Source organism: Borostomias antarcticus (assembly GCF_949987555.1).
Source record: "Borostomias antarcticus genome assembly, chromosome: 1".
In the NCBI taxonomy this organism is placed as follows: Eukaryota; Metazoa; Chordata; class Actinopteri; order Stomiiformes; family Stomiidae; genus Borostomias; species Borostomias antarcticus.
In genome coordinates this window covers 18,628,275-18,651,447 of record NC_140234.1, presented here as the reverse complement: position 1 = coordinate 18,651,447, position 23,173 = coordinate 18,628,275, and the positions used below count along the sequence as shown (strand labels likewise).

General features: G+C 45.7%; 2 protein-coding genes across 2 annotated transcripts in view; one reads left to right on the top strand and one right to left on the bottom strand.

The window, feature by feature from the left end:
- Nucleotides 1–8,375: 8,375 nt before the first annotated feature.
- On the bottom strand, nucleotides 8,376–21,089 carry nmd3 (NMD3 ribosome export adaptor). Its single transcript, XM_084446480.1, has 15 exons — nucleotides 21,007–21,089; nucleotides 20,449–20,516; nucleotides 17,698–17,832; nucleotides 17,260–17,356; nucleotides 17,034–17,114; nucleotides 15,630–15,758; nucleotides 15,336–15,426; nucleotides 13,928–14,006; nucleotides 13,421–13,517; nucleotides 12,359–12,476; nucleotides 11,301–11,446; nucleotides 10,798–10,910; nucleotides 10,044–10,116; nucleotides 9,596–9,773; nucleotides 8,376–9,055 (listed from the first exon to the last, which is right to left on the bottom strand). Exons 2-15 carry the CDS (start codon nucleotides 20,490–20,492, stop codon nucleotides 8,922–8,924), a joined length of 1,515 nt encoding a protein of 504 aa, XP_084302606.1. The 5' UTR covers nucleotides 20,493–20,516; nucleotides 21,007–21,089; the 3' UTR covers nucleotides 8,376–8,921.
- Nucleotides 21,090–22,256: 1,167 nt separating this feature from the next.
- The window catches only part of ppm1lb (protein phosphatase, Mg2+/Mn2+ dependent, 1Lb), a gene marked incomplete at both ends in the record, with an annotated part of 51,722 nt that continues 50,805 nt past the window's right edge, over nucleotides 22,257–23,173 (top strand). Inside the window, one exon of the mRNA XM_084443353.1 lies at nucleotides 22,257–22,655. Coding sequence (XP_084299479.1) covers nucleotides 22,257–22,655 — 399 coding nt within the window. The remainder of the gene's footprint in view (nucleotides 22,656–23,173) is intronic.

The window sequence follows — 23,173 nt, the reverse complement described above, 5'->3', positions numbered from 1 at the left end:
CTACTTTACATCCCAACTATGTTCCTATCAAACCAATGTGCTAGCTACTGTCCATCCCAACTATGCTACTATCAAACCAATGCGCTAGCTACTGTACATCCCAACTATGCTACTATCAAACCTATGTGCTAGCTACATCCCAACTATGCTACTATCAAACCAATGTGCTAGCTGCTGTACATCCCAACTATGCTACTATCAAACCAATGTGCTAGCTGCTGTACATCCCAACTATGCTACTATCAAACCAATGTGCTAGCTACATCCCAACTATGCTACTGTCAAACCAACGTGCTAGCTACTGTACATCCCAACTATGCTAGTATCCAACCTATGTGCTAGCTACTGTACATCCCAACTATGCTACTATCAAACCAATGTGCTAGCTACATCCCAACTATGCTACTATCAAATCAATGTGCTATAGCTGCTGTACATCCCAACTATGCTACTATCAAACCAATGTGCTAGCAACTGTACATCCCAACTATGCTACTATCAAACCTATGTGCTAGCTACATCCCAACTATGCTACTATCAAACCAATGTGCTAGCTGCTAAACATCCCAACTATGCAACTATCAAACTAATGTGCTAGCTACTGTACATCCCAACTATGCTACTATCAAACCAATGTGCTAGCTACTGTATATCCCAACTATGCTACTATCAATCCAATGTGCTAGCTACTGTACATCCCAACTATGCTACTATCAATCTAATGTGCTAGCTACTGTACATCCCAACTATGCTACTGTCAAACCAATGTGCTAGCTACTGTACATCCCAACTATGCTACTATCAAACCTTTGTGCTAGCTACATCCCAACTATGCTACTATCAAACCAATGTGCTAGCTACATCCCAACTATGCTACTATCAAACCAATGTGCTAGCTACTGTACATCCCAACTATGCTACTGTCAAACCAACGTGCTAGCTACTGTCCATCCCAACTATGCTTCTATCAAACCAATGTGCTAGCTACTGTCCATCCCAACTATGCTACTATCAAACCAATGTGCTAGCTACAGTACATCCCAACTATGCTACTATCAAACCTATGTGCTAGCTACATCCCAACTATGCTACTGTCAAACCAACGTGCTAGCTACTGTACATCCCAACTATGCTAGTATCCAACCTATGTGCTAGCTACTGTACATCCCAACTATGCTACTATCAAACCAATGTGCTAGCTACTGTACATCCGAACTATGCTACTATCAAACCAATGTGCTAGCTACTGTACATCCCAACTATGCTAGTATCCAACCTATGTGCTAGCTACTGTACATCCCAACTATGCTAGTATCCAACCTATGTGCTAGCTAGATCCCAACTATGCTACTATCAAACCAATGTGCTAGCTACTGTCCATCCCAACTATGCTACTATCAAACCAATGTGCTAGCTACTGTACATCCCAACTATGCTACTATCAATCCAATGTGCTAGCTACTGTACATCCCAACTATGCTACTATCAATCCAATGTGCTAGCTACCGTACATCCCAACTATGCTACTGTCAAACCAATGTGCTAGCTACTGTACATCCCAACTATGCTACTATCAATCCAATGTGCTAGCTACTTTACATCCCAACTATGTTCCTATCAAACCAATGTGCTAGCTACTGTCCATCCCAACTATGCTACTATCAAACCAATGCGCTAGCTACTGTACATCCCAACTATGCTACTATCAAACCTATGTGCTAGCTACATCCCAACTATGCTACTATCAAACCAATGTGCTAGCTGCTGTACATCCCAACTATGCTACTATCAAACCAATGTGCTAGCTGCTGTACATCCCAACTATGCTACTATCAAACCTATGTGCTAGCTACATCCCAACTATGCTACTGTCAAACCAACGTGCTAGCTACTGTACATCCCAACTATGCTAGTATCCAACCTATGTGCTAGCTACTGTACATCCCAACTATGCTACTATCAAACCAATGTGCTAGCTACATCCCAACTATGCTACTATCAAATCAATGTGCTATAGCTGCTGTACATCCCAACTATGCTACTATCAAACCAATGTGCTAGCTACTGTCCATCCCAACTATGCTACTATCAAACCAATGTGCTAGCTACTGTACATCCCAACTATGCTACTATCAAACCTATGTGCTAGCTACATCCCAACTATGCTACTATCAAACCAATGTGCTAGCTGCTAAACATCCCAACTATGCAACTATCAAACTAATGTGCTAGCTACTGTACATCCCAACTATGCTACTATCAAACCAATGTGCTAGCTACTGTACATCCCAACTATGCTACTATCAATCCAATGTGCTAGCTACTGTACATCCCAACTATGCTACTATCAATCTAATGTGCTAGCTACTGTACATCCCAACTATGCTACTGTCAAACCAATGTGCTAGCTACTGTACATCCCAACTATGCTACTATCAAACCTTTGTGCTAGCTACATCCCAACTATGCTACTATCAAACCAATGTGCTAGCTACTGTCCATCCCAACTATGCTACTATCAAACCAATGTGCTAGCTACTGTACATCCCAACTATGCTACTGTCAAACCAACGTGCTAGCTACTGTCCATCCCAACTATGCTTCTATCAAACCAATGTGCTAGCTACTGTCCATCCCAACTATGCTACTATCAAACCAATGTGCTAGCTACTGTACATCCCAACTATGCTACTATCAAACCTATGTGCTAGCTACATCCCAACTATGCTACTGTCAAACCAACGTGCTAGCTACTGTACATCCCAACTATGCTAGTATCCAACCTATGTGCTAGCTACTGTACATCCCAACTATGCTACTATCAAACCAATGTGCTAGCTACTGTACATCCGAACTATGCTACTATCAAACCAATGTGCTAGCTACTGTACATCCCAACTATGCTACTATCAAACCTTTGTGCTAGCTACATCCCAACTATGCTACTATCAAACCAATGTGCTAGCTACTGTCCATCCCAACTATGCTACTATCAAACCAATGTGCTAGCTACTGTACATCCCAACTATGCTACTGTCAAACCAACGTGCTAGCTACTGTCCATCCCAACTATGCTTCTATCAAACCAATGTGCTAGCTACTGTCCATCCCAACTATGCTACTATCAAACAAATGTGCTAGCTACTGTACATCCCAACTATGCTACTATCAAACCTATGTGCTAGCTACATCCCAACTATGCTACTGTCAAACCAACGTGCTAGCTACTGTACATCCCAACTATGCTAGTATCCAACCTATGTGCTAGCTACTGTACATCCCAACTATGCTACTATCAAACCAATGTGCTAGCTACTGTACATCCGAACTATGCTACTATCAAACCAATGTGCTAGCTACTGTACATCCCAACTATGCTAGTATCCAACCTATGTGCTAGCTACTGTACATCCCAACTATGCTAGTATCCAACCTATGTGCTAGCTAGATCCCAACTATGCTACTATCAAACCAATGTGCTAGCTACTGTCCATCCCAACTATGCTACTATCAAACCAATGTGCTAGCTACTGTACATCCCAACTATGCTACTGTCAAACCAACGTGCTAGCTACTGTCCATCCCAACTATGCTTCTATCAAACCAATGTGCTAGCTACTGTCCATCCCAACTATGCTACTGTCAAACCAACGTGCTAGCTACTGTACATCCCAACTATGCTAGTATCCAACCTATGTGCTAGCTACTGTACATCCCAACTATGCTACTATCAAACCAATGTGCTAGCTACTGTACATCCGAACTATGCTACTATCAAACCTATGTGCTAGCTACATCCCAACTATGCTACTGTCAAACCAACGTGCTAGCTACTGTACATCCCAACTATGCTAGTATCCAACCTATGCGCTAGCTACTGTCCATCCCAACTATGCTACTATCAAACCAATGTGCTAGCTACTCTCCATCCATCAAACCAATGTGCTAGCTACTGTACATCCCAACTATGCTACTATCAATCCAATGTACTAGCTACTGTACATCCCAACTATGTTACTATCAAACCAATGTGCTAGCTACTGTCCATCCCAACTATGCTACTATCAAACCAATGTGCTAGCTACTGTACATCCCAACTATGCTACTATCAAACCTATGTGCTAGCTACATCCCAACTATGCTACTATCAAACCAATGTGCTAGCTACATCCCAACTATGCTACTATCAAATCAATGTGCTAGCTGCTGTACATCCCAACTATGCTACTATCAAACCAATGTGCTAGCTACTGTCCATCCCAACTATGCTACTATCAAACCAATGTGCTAGCTACTGTACATCCCAACTATGCTACTATCAAACCTATGTGCTAGCTACATCCCAACTATGCTACTATCAAACCAATGTGCTAGCTGCTAAACATCCCAACTATGCAACTATCAAACAAATGTGCTAGCTACATCCCAACTATGCTACTATCAAACCAATGTGCTAGCTACTGTACATCCCAACTATGCTACTATCAATCCAATGTGCTAGCTACTGTACATCCCAACTATGCTACTATCAATCTAATGTGCTAGCTACTGTACAGCCCAACTATGCTACTGTCAAACCAATGTGCTAGCTACTGTACATCCCAACTATGCTACTATCAAACCTATGTGCTAGCTACATCCCAACTATGCTACTATCAAACCAATGTGCTAGCTACTGTCCATCCCAACTATGCTACTATCAAACCAATGTGCTAGCTACTGTACATCCCAACTATGCTACTGTCAAACCAACGTGCTAGCTACTGTCCATCCCAACTATGCTTCTATCAAACCAATGTGCTAGCTACTGTACATCCCAACTATGCTAGTATCCAACCTATGTGCTAGCTACTGTACATCCCAACTATGCTAGTATCCAACCTATGTGCTAGCTACATCCCAACTATGCTACTATCAAACCAATGTGCTAGCTACTGTACATCCCAACTATGCTACTGTCAAACCAACGTGCTAGCTACTGTCCATCCCAACTATGCGTCTATCAAACCAATGTGCTAGCTACTGTCCATCCCAACTATGCTACTATCAAACCAATGTGCTAGCTACTGTACATCCCAACTATGCGACTATCAAACCTATGTGCTAGCTACATCCCAACTATGCTACTGTCAAACCAACGTGCTAGCTACTGTACATCCCAACTATGCTAGTATCCAACCTATGTGCTAGCTACTGTACATCCCAACTATGCTACTATCAAACCAATGTGCTAGCTACTGTACATCCGAACTATGCAACTATCAAACCAATGTGCTAGCTACTGTACATCCCAACTATGCTACCATCAATCCAATGTGCTAGCTACTGTACATCCCAACTATGCTACTATCAAACCAATGTGCTAGCTACTGTCCATCCCAACTATACTACTATCAAACCAATGTGCTAGCTACTGTACATCCCAACTATGCTACTATCAAACCTATGTGCTAGCTACATCCCAACTATGCTACTATCAAACCAATGTGCTAGCTACTGTCCATCCCAACTATGCTACTATCAAACCAATGTGCTAGCTACTGTACATCCCAACTATGCTACTGTCAAACCAATGTGCTAGCTACTGTACATCCGAACTATGCTACTATCGAACCAATGTGCTAGCTACTGTACATCTCAACTATGCTACTATCAATCCAATGTGCTAGCTACTGTACATCCCAACTATGTTACTATCAAACCAATGTGCTAGCTACTGTCCATCCCAACTATGCTACTATCAAACCAATGTGCTAGCTACTGTACATCCCAACTATGCTACTATCAAACCTATGTGCTAGCTACATCCCAACTATGCTACTGTCAAACCAACGTGCTAGCTACTGTACATCCCAACTATGCTAGTATCCAACCTATGTGCTAGCTACTGTACATCCCAACTATGCTACTATCAAACCAATGTGCTAGCTACATCCCAACTATGCTACTATCAAATCAATTTGCTAGCTACTGTACATCCCAACTATGCTAGTATCCAACCTATGTGCTAGCTACTGTACATCCCAACTATGCTAGTATCCAACCTATGTGCTAGCTACATCCCAACTATGCTACTATCAAACCAATGTGCTAGCTACTGTACATCCCAACTATGCTGTCAAACCAACGTGCTAGCTACTGTCCATCCCAACTATGCTTCTATCAAACCAATGTGCTAGCTACTGTCCATCCCAACTATGCTACTATCAAACCTATGTGCTAGCTACATCCCAACTTTGCTACTGTCAAACCAACGTGCTAGCTACTGTACATCCCAACTATGCTAGTATCCAACCTATGTGCTAGCTACTGTACATCCCAACTATGCTACTATCAAACCAATGTGCTAGCTACTGTACATCCGAACTATGCTACTATCAAACCAATGTGCTAGCTACTGTACATCCCAACTATGCTACTATCAAACCAATGTGCTAGCTACTGTACATCCCAACTATGCTACTATCAAACCTATGTGCTAGCTACATCCCAACTATGCTACTATCAAACCAATGTGCTAGCTACTGTCCATCCCAACTATGCTACTATCAAACCAATGTGCTAGCTACTGTACATCCCAACTATGCTACTGTCAAACCAATGTGCTAGCTACTGTACATCCGAACTATGCTACTATCAAACCAATGTGCTAGCTACTGTACATCCCAACTATGTTACTATCAAACCAATGTGCTAGCTACTGTCCATCCCAACTATGCTACTATCAAACCAATGTGCTAGCTACTGTACATCCCAACTATGCTACTATCAATCCAATGTGCTAGCTACTGTACATCCCAACTATGCTACTATCAATCCAATGTGCTAGCTACCGTACATCCCAACTATGCTACTGTCAATCCAATGTGCTAGCTACTTTACATCCCAACTATGTTCCTATCAAACCAATGTGCTAGCTACTGTCCATCCCAACTATGCTACTATCAAACTAATGTGCTAGCTACTGTACATCCCAACTATGCTACTATCAAACCTATGTGCTAGCTACATCCCAACTATGCTACTATCAAACCAATGTGCTAGCTGCTGTACATCCCAACTATGCAACTATCAAACTAATGTGCTAGCTACTGTACATCCCAACTATGCTACTATCAAACCAATGTGCTAGCTACTGTACATCCCAACTATGCTACTATCAATCCAATGTGCTAGCTACTGTACATCCCAACTATGCTACTATCAATCTAATGTGCTAGCTACTGTACATCCCAACTATGCTAGTATCCAACCTATGTGCTAGCTACATCCCAACTATGCTACTATCAAACCAATGTGCTAGCTACTGTACATCCCAACTATGCTACTGTCAAACCAACGTGCTAGCTACTGTCCATCCCAACTATGCTTCTATCAAACCAATGTGCTAGCTACTGTCCATCCCAACTATGCTACTATCAAACCAATGTGCTAGCTACTGTACATCCCAACTATGCTACTATCAAACCTATGTGCTAGCTACATCCCAACTTTGCTACTGTCAAACCAACGTGCTAGCTCCTGTACATCCCAACTATGCTAGTATCCAACCTATGTGCTAGCTACTGTACATCCCAACTATGCTACTATTAAACCAATGTGCTAGCTACTGTACATCCGAACTATGCTACTATCAAACCAATGTGCTAGCTACTGTACATCCCAACTATGCTACCATTAATCCAATGTGCTAGCTACTGTACATCCCAACTATGCTACTATCAAACCAATGTGCTAGCTACTGTCCATCCCAACTATGCTACTATCAAACCAATGTGCTAGCTACTGTACATCCCAACTATGCTACTATCAAACCAATGTGCTAGCTACTGTCCATCCCAACTATGCTACTATCAAACCAATGTGCTAGCTACTGTCCATCCCAACTATGCTACTATCAAACCAATGTGCTAGCTACTGTACATCCCAACTATGCTACTATCAAACCTATGTGCTAGCTACATCCCTACTATGCTACTATCAAACCAATGTGCTAGCTACTGTACATCCCAACTATGCTATCAATCCAATGTGCTAGCTAATGTACATCCCAACTATGCTACTGTCAAACCAATGTGCTAGCTACTGTACATCCCAACTATGCTACTATCAAACCTATGTGCTAGCTACATCCCAACTATGCTACTATCAAACCAATGTGCTACCTACTGTACATCCCAACTATGCTCCTATCAAACCTGTGTGCTAGCAACATCCCAACTATGCTATCAAACCTATGTGCTATGTGGACGAAAAAACAAAACACTGCATTTTCATCTATTGTAGACACTTCTAGTAACAATGTATGTCCCAAATTATATCTTGTCAAAACGGTAAAATGCAAGAAACTTCAGAAACAAATAATGTGACGGGGTAAATATTTTATTTGATATATGTCGTACAGCACTCCATTTCCACATCTCAAACCTGAACTCTTCTCAGTGTTTCTCATTTGCTTGAAAGTGTCTCCATACAAGCTAGTCTACTGCCATCGGATTTCACCTATACTGTCGTTGTCGCACTTCTGATCACAGTTCCTGACAGTTTGCTTTCTGAGAAAAACTATAGAGATGGAGAAAGCTGGGGGTTATTACACAATGGTTACCTCAGAAATAACCAGTCTGGTAAGTAAGTGACCGGTCTGCAACTATAGAAAAGGCTGCTCTTTGGGCAAACTGTGAGCAGGTACAGCTGACAAAAGCAGGCATTGCCATGCCAGACACAGATTGAAACAATTAGTCCATATTTGTTCTGATAAGTCAGTCCATGATCACACACCTGCAAGTGTTCCAATCAGTCACCCGTCTCCTGTCATAGGAGACTGATGGTGGCAGGACTCCGACTGGATTGAGTCTGTTGATGTAGGGCTCTCTGATTGGACTAATCAGTCATCCCACAGGCAGACACGGGAAGCCGATTGGTTAGTCAGTCATCATGTTGGATCCCTCTCCCCCGGTGGCGTCCGATAGGCTGAGGTCCTCCAGCATCTCCATGAGGGAGATCCTAGGCGCCCCCTCGTCATCCGTGTCACTCTCCACTGGCATCTTCGATGCATCTGACCAGGCAAACCAAACAACAGAACTTAACATAGATTCTGCACAAATAAAACAGTATTTCCCACTCGTGCTGACCCTTTGTCCAATCAGTCGAAGCATGTTCCATTATTCAGGCACTTGAAATGTGCTTGACTGAGACAGCCAGACTCTATATAGAACCAGAGGAGTAGACTGTCGAAAATAGCACGACAACAGCTCAGGAGCTTTAGCACTTCATGGGACGGCGGTATAGCTCAGGAGGTAGAGCGGGTCGTACAATGATCGTAGGGTCGGCGGTTCGAATCCCGGCTCCTCCCCACTACATGTGGAAATGTCCTTGGGCAAGATACTGAACCTCAAATTGCTCCCAATAAGCAGGCTAGCGCCTTGCATGGCAGCTGCCGCCATTGATGTGTGAATGTGTGTGTGAATGGGTGACAGAGGCCTTCATTGTAAAGCACTTTGGATAAAAGCAGTCCATTTACCATTACCATTTACTTCAACTACATCCAAGGTCTGGGTGGCCAGGGAATGCTCCGGAACGCCATGGTTCCACTCACCTCTGAAGATGTTTACGTTCTTCCTGAGGGCCTCGTCCTCCTCCAGGTCCTCCAGGAAGTCCTGGTACTGCGCCTCGTTGTCGGTGTCCATGCCTTCCCGCTCTCGGTCCATTTCCTTCAGCTTCCAGTTCCGGCGCCTCGCCCTCTTGTTGCGGTCGTAGCTCTTCTTGATCAGTACCTGAAATCATCCATAACAGGCGTTGAGCATATTTTAAACCCACTCACGACACATTCGTCAGCTAGATTTCTTGTTAGCTGGTCGAGGCAACTCCATCTCAACTCAAGCTAAGGTAGTCCCTCTAGATATGGAATCAATCTCTACAGGACGACAGCTCAGTACCACAAACCACCACTAGATGTCATGTGAGGAGCGTGGTGTGCTATCGAATTCAAACTGGAACTGTCTTGACAATGCTTTTTGCGGGGAAACGCCGGTCGGGTTGCTTACCACGTCTGGAACATGATGAGGGTTCATCTTATTCAGATGCTCGTCATTGACGTTGGAATTGGCAAAGTCAAAGCTGAGGGGGAAGAAAAATACTACTTTCAAAAATAAAGCCAGGCAGCGTTCACCCACAGACACTCAGGACTTATGACATTGTAATTAAGACTAGTTCTCCCCTATACTCACACTAGTTACCCCCCATACCCACCCCTGCTCCAGGGCTACCTCCCCCTCCATACCCACCCCTGCTCCAGGGCTACCCCCCCCCCCCCCCATACCCACCCCTGCTCCAGGTCTACCCCCCCCCCCCCCATACCCACCCCTGCTCCAGGGCTACCTCCCCCCCCCATACGCACCCCTGCTCCATACCCACCCCTGCTCCAGGTCTACCCCTCCCTCCATACCCACCCCTGCCCCAGGTCTACCCCCCCCCCCCCCCCATACCCACCCGTGCCCCAGGTCTACCCCCCCCCCCATACCCACCCCTGCACCAGGGCTACCTCCCCCTCCATACCCACCCCTGCCCATGGTCTACCCCCCCCCCATACCCACCCCTGCCCCAGGTCTACCCCTCCCTCCATACCCACCCCTGCTCCAGGTCTACCCCTCTCTCCATACCCACCCCTGCTCCAGGTCTACCCCTCTCTCCATACCCACCCCTGCTCCAGGTCTACCCCCCCCTCCATACCCACCCCTGCTCCAGGTCTACCCCCCCCCCCATACCCACCCCTGCACCAGGTCTACCCCCCATACCCACCCCTGCACCAGGTCTCCTATGTTGAGCAGGTGTCCCAGGTACGTGCGGCAGTGGTACTGCTGACTGGTGTCCATCTCAGAGGTCTTCTGCACCCACACCTCGGCCAGGGTGTGCTGCCACCACACCGATGGAGAGAAGACAAGAAAAGGAGAGAGACAATTAAATTGTTTTGATCTAATCCATCAAGGTTCAACAATAAAATAATAGCCCTCTATTGATTTAAGACCACTTTTCCTGTTACATTTAAACAAACACTGGAATCATTTGTATCTAATCTGATGTGCAGGTTCAAGAATAATGAAATAACCCAATATCGATTTTTCTTCCAAGAAAATGTACCCTTTAATCCAATCTTTTCAACGTTACTTTTTCCATTACAGCCAACAATACAAAACAGATCAACATTGTAGCAACTGTAGCAACATCAACAATTGCTCGATAACACACAATGTTTTTTCCACAGATCCCATGCCATCAACGAGGCGACGCACACACAAACACACCTTCTTTGACCTCAAACCTGCTCCGGCCCCAAGCTTCTGGTTCCTGATGATGTCAATATCCATGACGATGAACTCCTCCAGTTGCCGTGGGTTACAGAGGCTGCTGAATGGATAGCGCCAGTACGTGCCCCCATCAACCTCAGCAACTGTTGAGTCAGAGAAGGAATTCAGCGGGCGTTGTATCTACGTGGCCTACAGACCGCCAGAGCTCCCAGCCTAATAGAATACTTCCCCTCGCATGCACTAACCTACACAGCGCACCAGACATGCACGCACACACAGAAATAGATTGCTTTTCAGTAGACTTTATTCCCTCTTTCGGTCCAATAATTTGTCTAGCATGGATCACTGCTCTGCTTGGGGCATGGAACTGTGGTTGGCCGGGCTACCTTTCTATCCTGTAGCAAAAATAGCCTCTGGACTTTGAAGACTAATTAAAAATGCGTGCGCTGCCCTTCAAAATGTCAGAATATGATGGAGAGCAGCAACACCTGAAAAACAGGATGCTCGTTGCTCACATAATCACGCAATCAAATTAAAGATGCATCCAGACTAATCTCTGACATCCAGATATTAATTACAGCTCGCTCTGCATGCGTGCCAGAGTGTGAGTGTGTGCGCGTGTGTGTGAGATGTGTGTGTGGAATGTTAGTGATTTGGAGCAGAAGCAGGCTGTTGCGAGTGAGAGAGATGTGATGAGCAAATGTTGTACAGACGAGCATTAAGCTGTCATGGTTTTCTTAGGTGAAGCAGACTGAAGATGAGTGGAAAATATGAGCACATTCCAGCGGTCCGGAGTTTAACTGCTGAGAGAAACATGAAGCAGATGGTGTGGGTTTTCAAGTGTCACAGTACGTGTGCATACACACTGATAGGGAGGTGAAAGGGACACTGTTCACCCACGCCAAAGACTGGATTCTACTCCCGTCTGTTAAGACACGTCTTCAAACCGTTTATATATACACAGATACACCTCAGAACATCAGCCGGCCCGGGAACAACAGCGCACGGCTGTAGTACGCCTCCCCGTTAGCTAGGGGGCGACGGTGCACACTCACTCTGCAGGGTGTTGGGGTCGATGAGGTGGATGGTGCTGGTGACGCGGACGCACACGCACACCTGGCCCATGTTCCCCAGGCTCTGGGCCAACCGAGGGGACAGACACACCACGTTGTCCTGGGCAACGGGGGACACAGGGAACAGGGGAGGGGGAGGGGGGGGGTCAGATGAAACCGTGGCAGTGGAACTCCCCAGCGAGCCAACCTACTGCACTCACACCCTCAGAAGAGGGAGGGGAAAAAAAAACTCACGCAAGATGTATGAATTGAGAATTATGATCGTGAGGTTTAAATGCAAAGTGGTTGGAATTCAATGGAACATTTTCGGCGTCAGCAGCCCTGATTCAAGAGGTTTTGGAGAGGGCCGATCTAGGTGCAACACTGGTCAAACTCTCACAGCCCCCTAACCCCCGACCCCCATGCCCCGCCCCCCAGCAATCGTACAGGACAGGAGAGGACAGTTTAGTGTAAAATGGTTTGACATTTGTAAAATGGTAAATAACATGCTAGAAGCTTCCATGGGTAGTCTGACTTGTCAACTGATAGACTGGCACGGCTCTACAGCTAGAAAGACAAGGTAGCAGGGGGATTTTCTAATGGTGCCAAAATATGCCACAGTTTGTCATTGCTCATCGGATTTAGGGTTTAGACTAGGCCGACCCCACCCGTCTCTAGTTCAAATGAGGCCGAGCGCACACCTGCGCGGCCGTATGCAAACAGACTCGCCCGTGTGGGCGGCACGCCTACGCGCTTCTCAGCATGAGTCCACGATCGGGTAGCGGAGAATTCACCAAAACATCCACTCCTCAAATGCAGCTTAAGAGACTCCTGACCTAGAAGTGTCCATTGTGATTCAAGGCGTATTCAATCTGGCGTTACATAACCAGGGACTAAAACAACATCCATCTCAGACGGACGGGGCGGACGTGCTGGGAGACGACCGGGGAATCTCTCTGTCTGTTCAGGCAGGCTTGGATCAGGGCTCAGAAACGCTGTGCTGGGATAGGAGGGTTTGAGGAGGGCAGGGGTCACTCTGGCGGCTGCGGTGCCGTGTGTGCCTACCTTGCAGACGGGCACGATCTCCATGGAGAAGGTGCTCTTGTAGTTGAAGGTGTTTGAGTGGATGTCATGGGAGATGAGGCGCTGGGACGTTTTGGACCTTCACCACAGAGGAGGCAGAAAGAGGGGGAAGAGGAATGAAGTCGAGAGAGAGAGAGAGGGGGGGGGGGGGTGAGAGGAAATCAAATATAAACGTTCAGAACACAAAGTACACGTTGTTCGTGGCCAATATTGGGTGTAGTTAACAAAAGCAGTCATGTCTATCTCATCCCTGTTCATGTTAACGTTACTGTACGTTCCAACATGAGTGCCCTATGTGGCCGTGAAGAATTAATTGAGGATTTGCGTTCGTCTGCCTGGAGTGTCAGGTGGGTAGGTTTTGAATTTTTGGTACTGGCCCATTGGGTCCATTGCACCAGGCGAAGTTGATGAAATGATTTGTAATAGTAGTTTTGGATCCATGTTTGTGTTTTCTACCTCTAGGGTGAGGGCTGGGGCACTGGGTCCTACCTGCAGGGAACGGTGCACTGGAGGAAGTCCACCATCTTCTGAGCATGCTGCTTGGTGCCATAGTAGAAGTCAATCCCATCTGTGAGAGAGAGAGAGAGAGAGAGAGAGAGAGAGAGAGAGAGAGAGAGAGTGCGAGAGAGCGAGAGAGAGAGCGAGAACCGTCAGATGAAAGAAAACAAATTAAACCTAAATATACCTACGCAGGGATAAGGGGCCTAAGCAGCAGTCAGCAGTCAGACTCCGTGGCAACTTGATGGGATCATGTTAAATCACAGCTGTAAACAATCATAGCAAGTTGTATGTGAACCGAGCAAAGATTGGGTTTAACCAAGATATGACCTCACTTCGATTGGCTGTGACGGGCGACCTTTGGAAAATCAAAAATCAATCTGATATCCAAGACCATCTGTGCCAGTTTTGGTGAAGATTGGAAAAGAATTGTGGCCTGTCAACATTCTTTTGACTTTTTCATAAAATCCAATACGGCAGACAATCCAATACGGCGGAAAAAGATAAGACTAATTTCCCGTTGGCTGTGACGAACGCTTTCAAAAATAAAAAAATCCATCTGATCAAGAAGATTAATAAGAAAAATTAAAATCTCTGGTGGCCTAAACAGCTTCACTGCTTGGGTCCCAAACACAGCGCAATCAATAAATCAATCTCAAGCCACGTTCCCCTCTGTCATCGTCATTCCAGTACGACCGACCGACCGACCGACCACACACACACACACACACACACACACACACACACACACACACACACACACACACACACACACACACACACACACACACACACACACACACACACACACACGTAACACACACACGTAACACACACACGTAACACACACACGTAACACAGAGCAGATGAGGACGGCTAGGGGGAAATATGGCCACCACCTGTTTGAGGCTCCACAAGGCTTTTATCTCTGGCTGAAGACAGATCATTTATATCTCACTGTCAGAGGCCAACTTCTGCCTTGCAACCCTGTCCAGCGGTATTGGGTGCTGCTGCAGAGATCGCTCACTGCACATGCGTGCTTGCGTGCGTGTCTGAAAATAGGACCCGAGTCAAGCACCACTGCTGGCATGGTTAAAGGAACGCTCAACATGATCCTGCTGCAGCGACTACGCACTCACTGCCTGCCCTTCCAAAGCCTCCCCGAGGAGGAGGAGGGGGGGGGGGGGGGGGGGGGGGCACGTCACGTCATTCGCTAGCATCACAAGTGAGGCATGCTGGGCCTGCGGCGAGCCTGTCCCCTTCGGAGGAAACGACCCCGCTACAGGCCGCCGCCCTCCGTCTCCTACGCATCCCTCGTGTCACGGAAGCGGACGAGATGACGTTTCCTCCTCCTTCTCGCCGAGGACTTCCAGACCCGGCGATGGCGGACCGGACCTACCGTGGATGTCCTTGATGTTGAGAGCGTTCTGGTGGAGCTTGTGCTTGAGGATCAGCTGCTCTAGGTAGTAGAAGGTCTTCTTGTGAGCAGTCTGCGAGAAGAAGCCGGAGAGGAAAAACTGAAATGAAGTGCTATGAATCGTTAGGAATGACATTGCGATCCAAAGATTTGAATTCAATGCGACGTTTTCAGTGTCAACAGCCCCGACTCAAAGGGTCTAGGAGAGTCGATCTAGGTGTAACACAGCAGGTTGACCCCCCCCCCCCCCTCCTCCACCTCCAGAGTCTACTGCACCTTCTGTCTGACTTGCACAACCGCCTTCCAGAAGTCCTTGGCCTCGACGCGATGGCAGTCGTCACACATTTGGGACAGGGTGACAAACTCCACCACAAACACCTGCTGCAGGATGGCACCGTTCATTACCTGGGAGAGAAGGAGGACACACCGGCACACACCGTTACTCTCCAGATACCTGACCTGGGTTAAACGCCATTTAAAATCATCATTTATTTCAAGGTTTGAGTTTGGTTTGGAGCGTTTGGAGTCTCCCTGCAGTTTCAGGAGGATGGGGGTTTCTGTTTTTTTGGGACCAGGACCAGGTTCCATTGTCCCAGGCAAGATGACGCCAAGCACAGTATTTGAAGTGATTTAAAATATCCCCCATATAATACCAGTCTTTATCCTGGTTTTTAAAAAAGCATTTTGGCACTCCTTTTCTGATACATCAAATATACCAAGCAACAATTCAGGCTTCAGCTGTGACGTAAACAGAATTGGCCGAGCCCACCATTTTGGGAGACAATGACCTATTTGTGACACTGTATCTAGCAGTGCTGGGGCTCTGTTCACGTCTGATCTCCATCAACACAAGATCTTTGTTTGGGCAGCAGACAAAAGGCCGGGCCCCGAGGAGCAGAGGATTCAGGTTCGCGCTAAAGGTCAGGCGTCTGAGATGACAGCCCCTGGCACACCTACGCCTTCCTCGCGCAATCGCCGCGCCCAGAACCCGCTACGCACGCACACTGCACTTGAAATGACACGCACGCACGCAGACACACACACACACAGTTCTGGTACACCAGCTGCCAACTCTAGTGTTCCTTTCCCACACACCTCACTGTCAGGGAAGACCAAGGTTTTGCTATTGTTGTTGCAAGATCTTACACCCAAGAAATTCAGTAAAAAAAATAACGTCAACGGAGCTTATGAAATGAATAAATGCTGACGATTAGGGCTGTGCAATAAAATCAATACAGCAATACATACTTTATATATAGATATTTTTTTCTGCAATGCTGAATAGATTTTCTGTGATACTGTATCGATATATAAATTTACACCCAAAAAATGAGCACAAGGAAACTATACAGAACAAGGCAGGAAATAGATATATAAAATAAAGGACAGAATTCAGTTATAGATACATTATTCATGTTTTAAGTGGATTTAAAAGTCCTTACACTCCCTCCACCCTCAAGATCACCTCCAGGGAGCGGGGGATGGAGTTGAATTATGTAGAGTATCGCAATATGTATTGTATTGTATCATGATACAGTACAATCGTATTGTGAGGTCCCTGCCATTACCAAGCCCTACTGACAATGTAGAATTTGACGAACGCTTCAGGTTCCTAAGCTAGGTTGATCCCCATTTAAATATTCTCTTATGCCCTTCCATCTCCATCTCACTCGGCCTCACCTCTTTCTGTATGGTGAGCTTCATCTTGATCCTCTTGGAGTGGGGTTCCGTCCACAGGAAACCCGCATCGATCAGACGCACCTGGGTCAGAGGTCAAGTGTGTCAATGGCTACAGTCCTGTCCAAACACCTGAACAGCCATCCTTTGCTTTGTGGATGTCATCACTGAGGTGACATGACTGAATCTGTGAAACAAGTCATAGAGGGGTGAGGGGGGGGTGTTTTACCTTGGACATGGAGCCCTTCAGTTTCTTCAGGCAGAGGGTCAGGAGCTCTCTGGACTCCAGAGCACACTGCACCCAAGAGGTCGGAGGCTGCAAGTACCTGCACAGGAAAACGAGAGGCACGTTCATGCCATCACAAATAATGTTGGGAGTCGAAAAACTAGTGTATCCGCGCAGATTAGAGGCGTTTTCAGACCGGATGCGAGAGCGCCGTGAAGCGTAAAATACTCGCGGAAAAAAATAGATCAAAGACGCCGATTATGGCGCTGCGGGGGGCGAGCCAAACTGGTTTACACGGCCTCCGGAAGGAAACTGACAGCGCTCGGTGGCGATCAGGCATCCGGTCTGAACCCGGCGTTAGTCGCTAACTTCTCATGCTGCCATTTATGTACACCCAGACACAGAAGCTTGGTGACTGTGAGGTGTGTAGAGAAGAGGTACCTTTCACACTGCTTGCAGAAGTTCAGAGACACTTGCTTGGGGATGCCCTCTGAGATGTCCACCTGGGTCCGCAGGCAGGACACACACATGTTGGCTGGGTTGGGGGCGATGGGGATGCCACAGGTACAGCACAAGCTGTTCAGGGCAGAGAGAGGAAAGGTCAAACCAAATAACTTATCTTCAACCCACTGAAGTCAGAAATCCCTGAGAGAAAGGTAGGATGGATCTTAGAAACATTGTCATCGGTAAAGTTATGTCCCGTACACAGACTACAGTTTTTTTGGTCTTTCACGATGGTCACCATGTCAGATCATGCGATCACAGTTGCATAAATTCTTTCCATGTCGTGGCCGGGATACTGGCAACACTACACAAATTACTTGTCATTGTATGCTTTCTTTCACAATCAACCATCAGGTAGTTAGGTCAAGAAATTGTCAGTCATGGAAGAAGCACTGTATTCAAGCTTTATTTACACTCAAATGTATGGTGCCAGGGTCTTGTGCCAAATAATTCCACACTGGCAGAATTTGACTCCCCTTCACTATCTTTGAGTTTTGAGTTCTCTTTTCACTGCCGAAATCATGATATGTAGGCTACCACAACTAGGCTATATCTGCCTCATTAAAACCACAGTTGGTACAGTTGAAGTATTACGTTTTCGCCTGGGATTCATCCCTTTTTATCTACCGACTCAGTAGCCGACCTTCCAGTGACCTAAGGATGCAGGCTAACCGTAATAAATGTGAGGAAGGATAAATAATAGGCTATGACTTTATATGAATAGGCCTGTTACTTGTAAACTATTATGTAGGTTCTTATTTCAAGTGCTTTCGTAGTTTATTATCATAGATGATATAGCAGTAGCTAGCCATAGGTTCGCATTGCGATATGCTCATCTTAAAACCTAAAATAGCCTCGCGTTTTGTGACATGTTGCTCCTCTTGTGATGTCCTGGTCTTTGCCGAGTGGTAGAAACTATAAACATTTGTTTTGTCAGAAGAGCGCAGAACGAACTAAACACGAAGGGGAGTGGGATTTTGGCAGGAAGTCGAAATTCGGCGCAAGCTGTGTCGCTCAGTCAAAGAAGAAAAAAAAAATAAAGGAAAAATTATTGTAGCCCCGTTCCTCCTGGGTGTCATGGAGAGGACAGTATGGGCTGTCTATCCTTCAAGGAGAACTTGAGGTAACGGATTTGTTAACATGTAAAGAACACTGTCATACTGTTGGTCAATGTCAAGGTACGTAGAAGGCACGGTCGTACGAGACTAGGCAGGAAAATACAAAATTCGGACATGCTAGACTTTGTCAGGGTGTCATAGGGCGTCCCAGATGCCAAATCGCTGATCTTCGATCATGTCACACTACAAGGCTTTTCGTCGTTCCGGAAAAATCATAAATTAATCGAAATCGCGATTATGACCTCCGCGATTATCTAATCGCAAAAGGCCGCAATTAATGTGATTAATAATTTTGCTTTGAATTGAGTGTGCTAGGACTACACGGACGGATCATAGGCGCTTATGCTGTCTGACCAATCACATGCGTTCCCGCTGAGTGGTTACGAAAAAGATGATGTCGCTCAAGCTCAGCAGGTCATATGCAAACTGTGCAGAGCTAAAGCTATTACTTTGAAATATTAATGGCAATTATTAATCGCAATTACCATTTTGAAGCAAATAATCGCAATTATTATCTTTTGTCATAATCGTGCAGCCCTACTGGACACTGTCTGCGACAAAAAATCTGCCAAAAATCTGCCTGAATTCGTGTAGTCTGTGCAGGCCCCTACACACACACACTACAGAAGTGTCATTCAATTCTTATGATGTTATCTTATGATATTATCTTGGCTTATTATCCAAGATAACTTCATGATTGAACGACTGTAACTTGTGTGTTTCTAAGATATTTCCCTGAAGTTGACCTCCAGACTGCCCCCGACTAAAGACTTTCCTGCTTAACTAGAAGTCCTTACTAGTTCAAGCGACTAGTGGAATACTTGTTCCTTTCCTTAAAACAGAAAAAAAAGAAGAAGTTTTGTTTATTTCATTTGACAGGCACCCGCACGGAGCGCGCCGCAACAGCTGCCTGTAACGACATGCAGTAAACTAATGGGGCAACACGTAGCTTAGGAGCAAGAGTGGCCAGCTGGGGATCGCAAGGTCCGGCTGGGGATCGCATGGTCCCCAGTTCGATCCCAGCTCCCGGCAATGTGCTGAAGTGTCCTTGAGCAAGACACTGAACCCCATAATTGCTCATGTGCGGGACGGTGGCACAGTATCTAATACTGTCACCTCACAATAGAAAGGTCTCCTGGGCTTTTCTGTGCAGAGTTTGCATGCATGTTCTGCCTGTGTTTGCAAGGTTTTCCTCCCAAAGAACCCAATACGAAAAACATGCAGAGGAACAGATGATCTTCAGACGGGTGCCTGACTAAGACCTCGACTGAGCACTTGGACTTGGTCCCTGGGCGCCATGAACGATAGCTGCCCACGGCTCCTGGTTGCCCCTGGAGGAGGATTGCTTGGGAAATGCAGGGAACAATTTCCACTTACGATGCACAAAAAATTGCATGTGTGGCCAAACAATGACCCCTCCCTAGGGTCCTGTAATTCTATTGGGAGGCAGCCCTACAAATTACACAGATGAGGTGAGTTTAAAAATCTGTGCACATTCATACTGGCTGTTAAGTCAGCAAGCAAAGCATGGCAGCATTCATTGAAACTTCTAAAGGTGTCTAATACTCACATGTTCCCCTGGCTGCTTGTAGCTGGAGCTTGCATATACTCCATGCTGGACAACAAGAATATCCCGATCTATAAAGACACATCAAGCCAGGACAGTAGATACATGATGAATGAATACAAGGCTAACATATATAGTCATTTTGGAAAATAAATATACATATAAGACTATGTAAATGTGGACTAACCTAAAGTTAGGTAGTTAGCTAGCTAGCAAGTGCCAGTTAGCTAAGCACATCAGTCGAGGTTTGTTTACATATCTTGCTAGCTAGCTAGGTAACAACTAACAAGCTAACAGGGAAACATTTGATTAACCGACAGCAGACTCTATTTAGATGCAGTATGACAAATACAAAGTTATTCAACCGTTCGTCTGACTAGTTACATACAGCTAGCTAGCTACCTAGCGTTAGCAAGTGCTAGTTACATCGTCGTAGATGCATATCATTTTCTTAGAGATTACTGTTTTGGAATGTATGATCAAAAAGGTTTGATATTTTAGCTAACTAGATTGCCGTACATACTTTTTTGATTCATCGGATGGATGTAAAACAGTACTCACTCAGAAAACCACAGCTTATTTAGTCCATTCACACGTTGTAGCCTCCACGTTTCTCCACAGCACACTGGAAAGGGAACATCTTGATGACGTCACGCAAATATCTGTCAAAAGGACCCAACTCGTCTGTCTCTTCTCGTGCCTGAATCCAGTCGCTTCACAGACCACTCAAATTCAATAGAGGTGGAGGTAACCAACTCTGTGCTAAAAATACTACTCAAAATATATAAATATATCAAAATATATTTTATGTTAGTAAGATAGGCCTACATTCTCTAAAAAGGTGAACTAAATGATTTCTAGATTATTTACGTTAATTTCATGATGTAATTTCATGTTCCTCTCCACGTTCACCATAATCAACGATAGCGAGAAATAATGTAACTTTCTGTGACGTGTTTGGCAATTTATTTACATGTCATCACCCGCTTAATACTTTTAGGAAGTTGTATTAGCCTAATATGGTCCTGAGGTCTTTCCGTTAGGCTAATCAAATGGGTTCTGATCAAACAATACGCCCTGGGGGGTTCTTCCATTGGGCAATAAATGATGCACGTTAATAGGCGCGTGAGTTGTTTGTACTTGTAAAAATAATCATATATACCATCATTAACTAATGAAAGACAGATTCATACATTGTCTAAATGTAACACATGTCAATTTTCTTTGATCCAAACCAACTGTGCACAATGTACACCTCACGTGGTCAAAGTGGTGTGGTCCGTGAGTGAGAAGCTGCATCAGTTGTGACAGAGGCAGTAGGCTATATTTACAGCTGGGAGCGTGGGAGAATAAGGGGGACGTGCGCCGCTATTTTCACGGCGGCTGCTCGTTCTACTTTGGATCCACTCAAAGCTTCAGAGAGGCTGTGCAGGATCGCTTTTCGTCAGCATATCTGGCTTTTTATGTTTAGACAGGGCGCGTTGCCTACGGGTGGCGGAGCGCATTCTGCTTCAAGGTTGTGATTCATTGCATCATAGGGACAACGGACACCCGCTGGTTCACTGCGGGGCTTTACGTGAGTGAACCAGAGCAACTTCCCTCACTCACACTGTCTCCGAATTCTTCAAGACATCTCGTCGTATGCTCTCATGTGCGCCGCTGTTAGTGTGATGCGCTCAACTCAAATTCCATGTTTTGTGGTGTGAAACGTTTAGTGAATTTGTTTCGCTGGTTATTCACACTCGCACCGACAATGGACTGAGACTTGCGGGTAAACGGTAACAACCTGTCGTGATTTCTTGTTTGTATAAATGATAGAGGATACCATGACACTGCTGTCTCTTTTGGGTCGGATCATGCGTTACTTTCTGCTTAGACCAGAGACCTTATTCCTGCTGTGCATAAGCCTCGCTCTGTGGAGTTACTTTTTCCACACGGATGAGGTGAAAACCATCGTCAAGTCCAGCAGGGATGCAGTCAAAATGGTCAAGGGTAAAGTAGCAGAGATTATGCAGAACGACAAATTCGGGGGTCTCGACGTTCTGGACGCAGAGTTCTCCAAAACCTGGGAGTTCAAGAGCAACAATGTAGCGGTTTACTCAATCCAAGGCCGGCGGGATCACATGGAAGATCGCTTTGAGGTCCTCACTGATATGGTGAACAGGAGTCATCCCTCCATATTTGGGATTTTCGATGGTCATGGGGGTGAGGTAAGATAGGCTCTGGAGTCAAGTGATTGTTATCTTTTTTCTCCTTGCTTGATCTAAGCACTCAAGGCATTAACGGGGCATGCAGACGGCTACGATCATATGCCTGTGTCAAGAAATCATAAGACCTTCAATCATGACATGGAGACAAATGGATTTTGTTGTATGCTGCTGATACCAATCATAGAGTTAAGCTTGCGGGGAAATGGGATTAAAGCAGCTGAAATGTGTGGGTGGATTAGAGATGGGTACCAGAAGTGAGCTGATCATTATCAGGAGCCACATGAATCTTTTTCCAGTGGGTAATTTAGGCATCCTGTCTCAGGTTTTGATTACTGTTCAACATCAACGGCTCCTCAGGCTCCCATAAAGCCATGCTTGCTCCTTCTGTGATGTGGTGCCTGATCCGTAGACAGTATTGCTGGCAGATGTTGGGCTTTCACTCCCTCGCTCTGGTGGTGGTGGTGGTCGTCCGGCATTGAGGGGCCAATGCTGGACAGCTTGTCAGAAGCGCTGTAACT

Coding starts and splice junctions, on each gene's coding strand:
- nmd3 (XM_084446480.1), bottom strand. CDS start 20,492: ATGGAGTATATGCAAGCTCCAGCTACAAGCAGCCAGGGGAACAT. Junction 14,007..15,335: donor CAACATCAAGGACATCCACG/GTAGGTCCGGTC, acceptor TCTCTCTCACAG/ATGGGATTGACTTCTACTAT. Junction 9,056..9,595: donor GAACGTAAACATCTTCAGAG/GTGAGTGGAACC, acceptor TTGCCTGGTCAG/ATGCATCGAAGATGCCAGTG.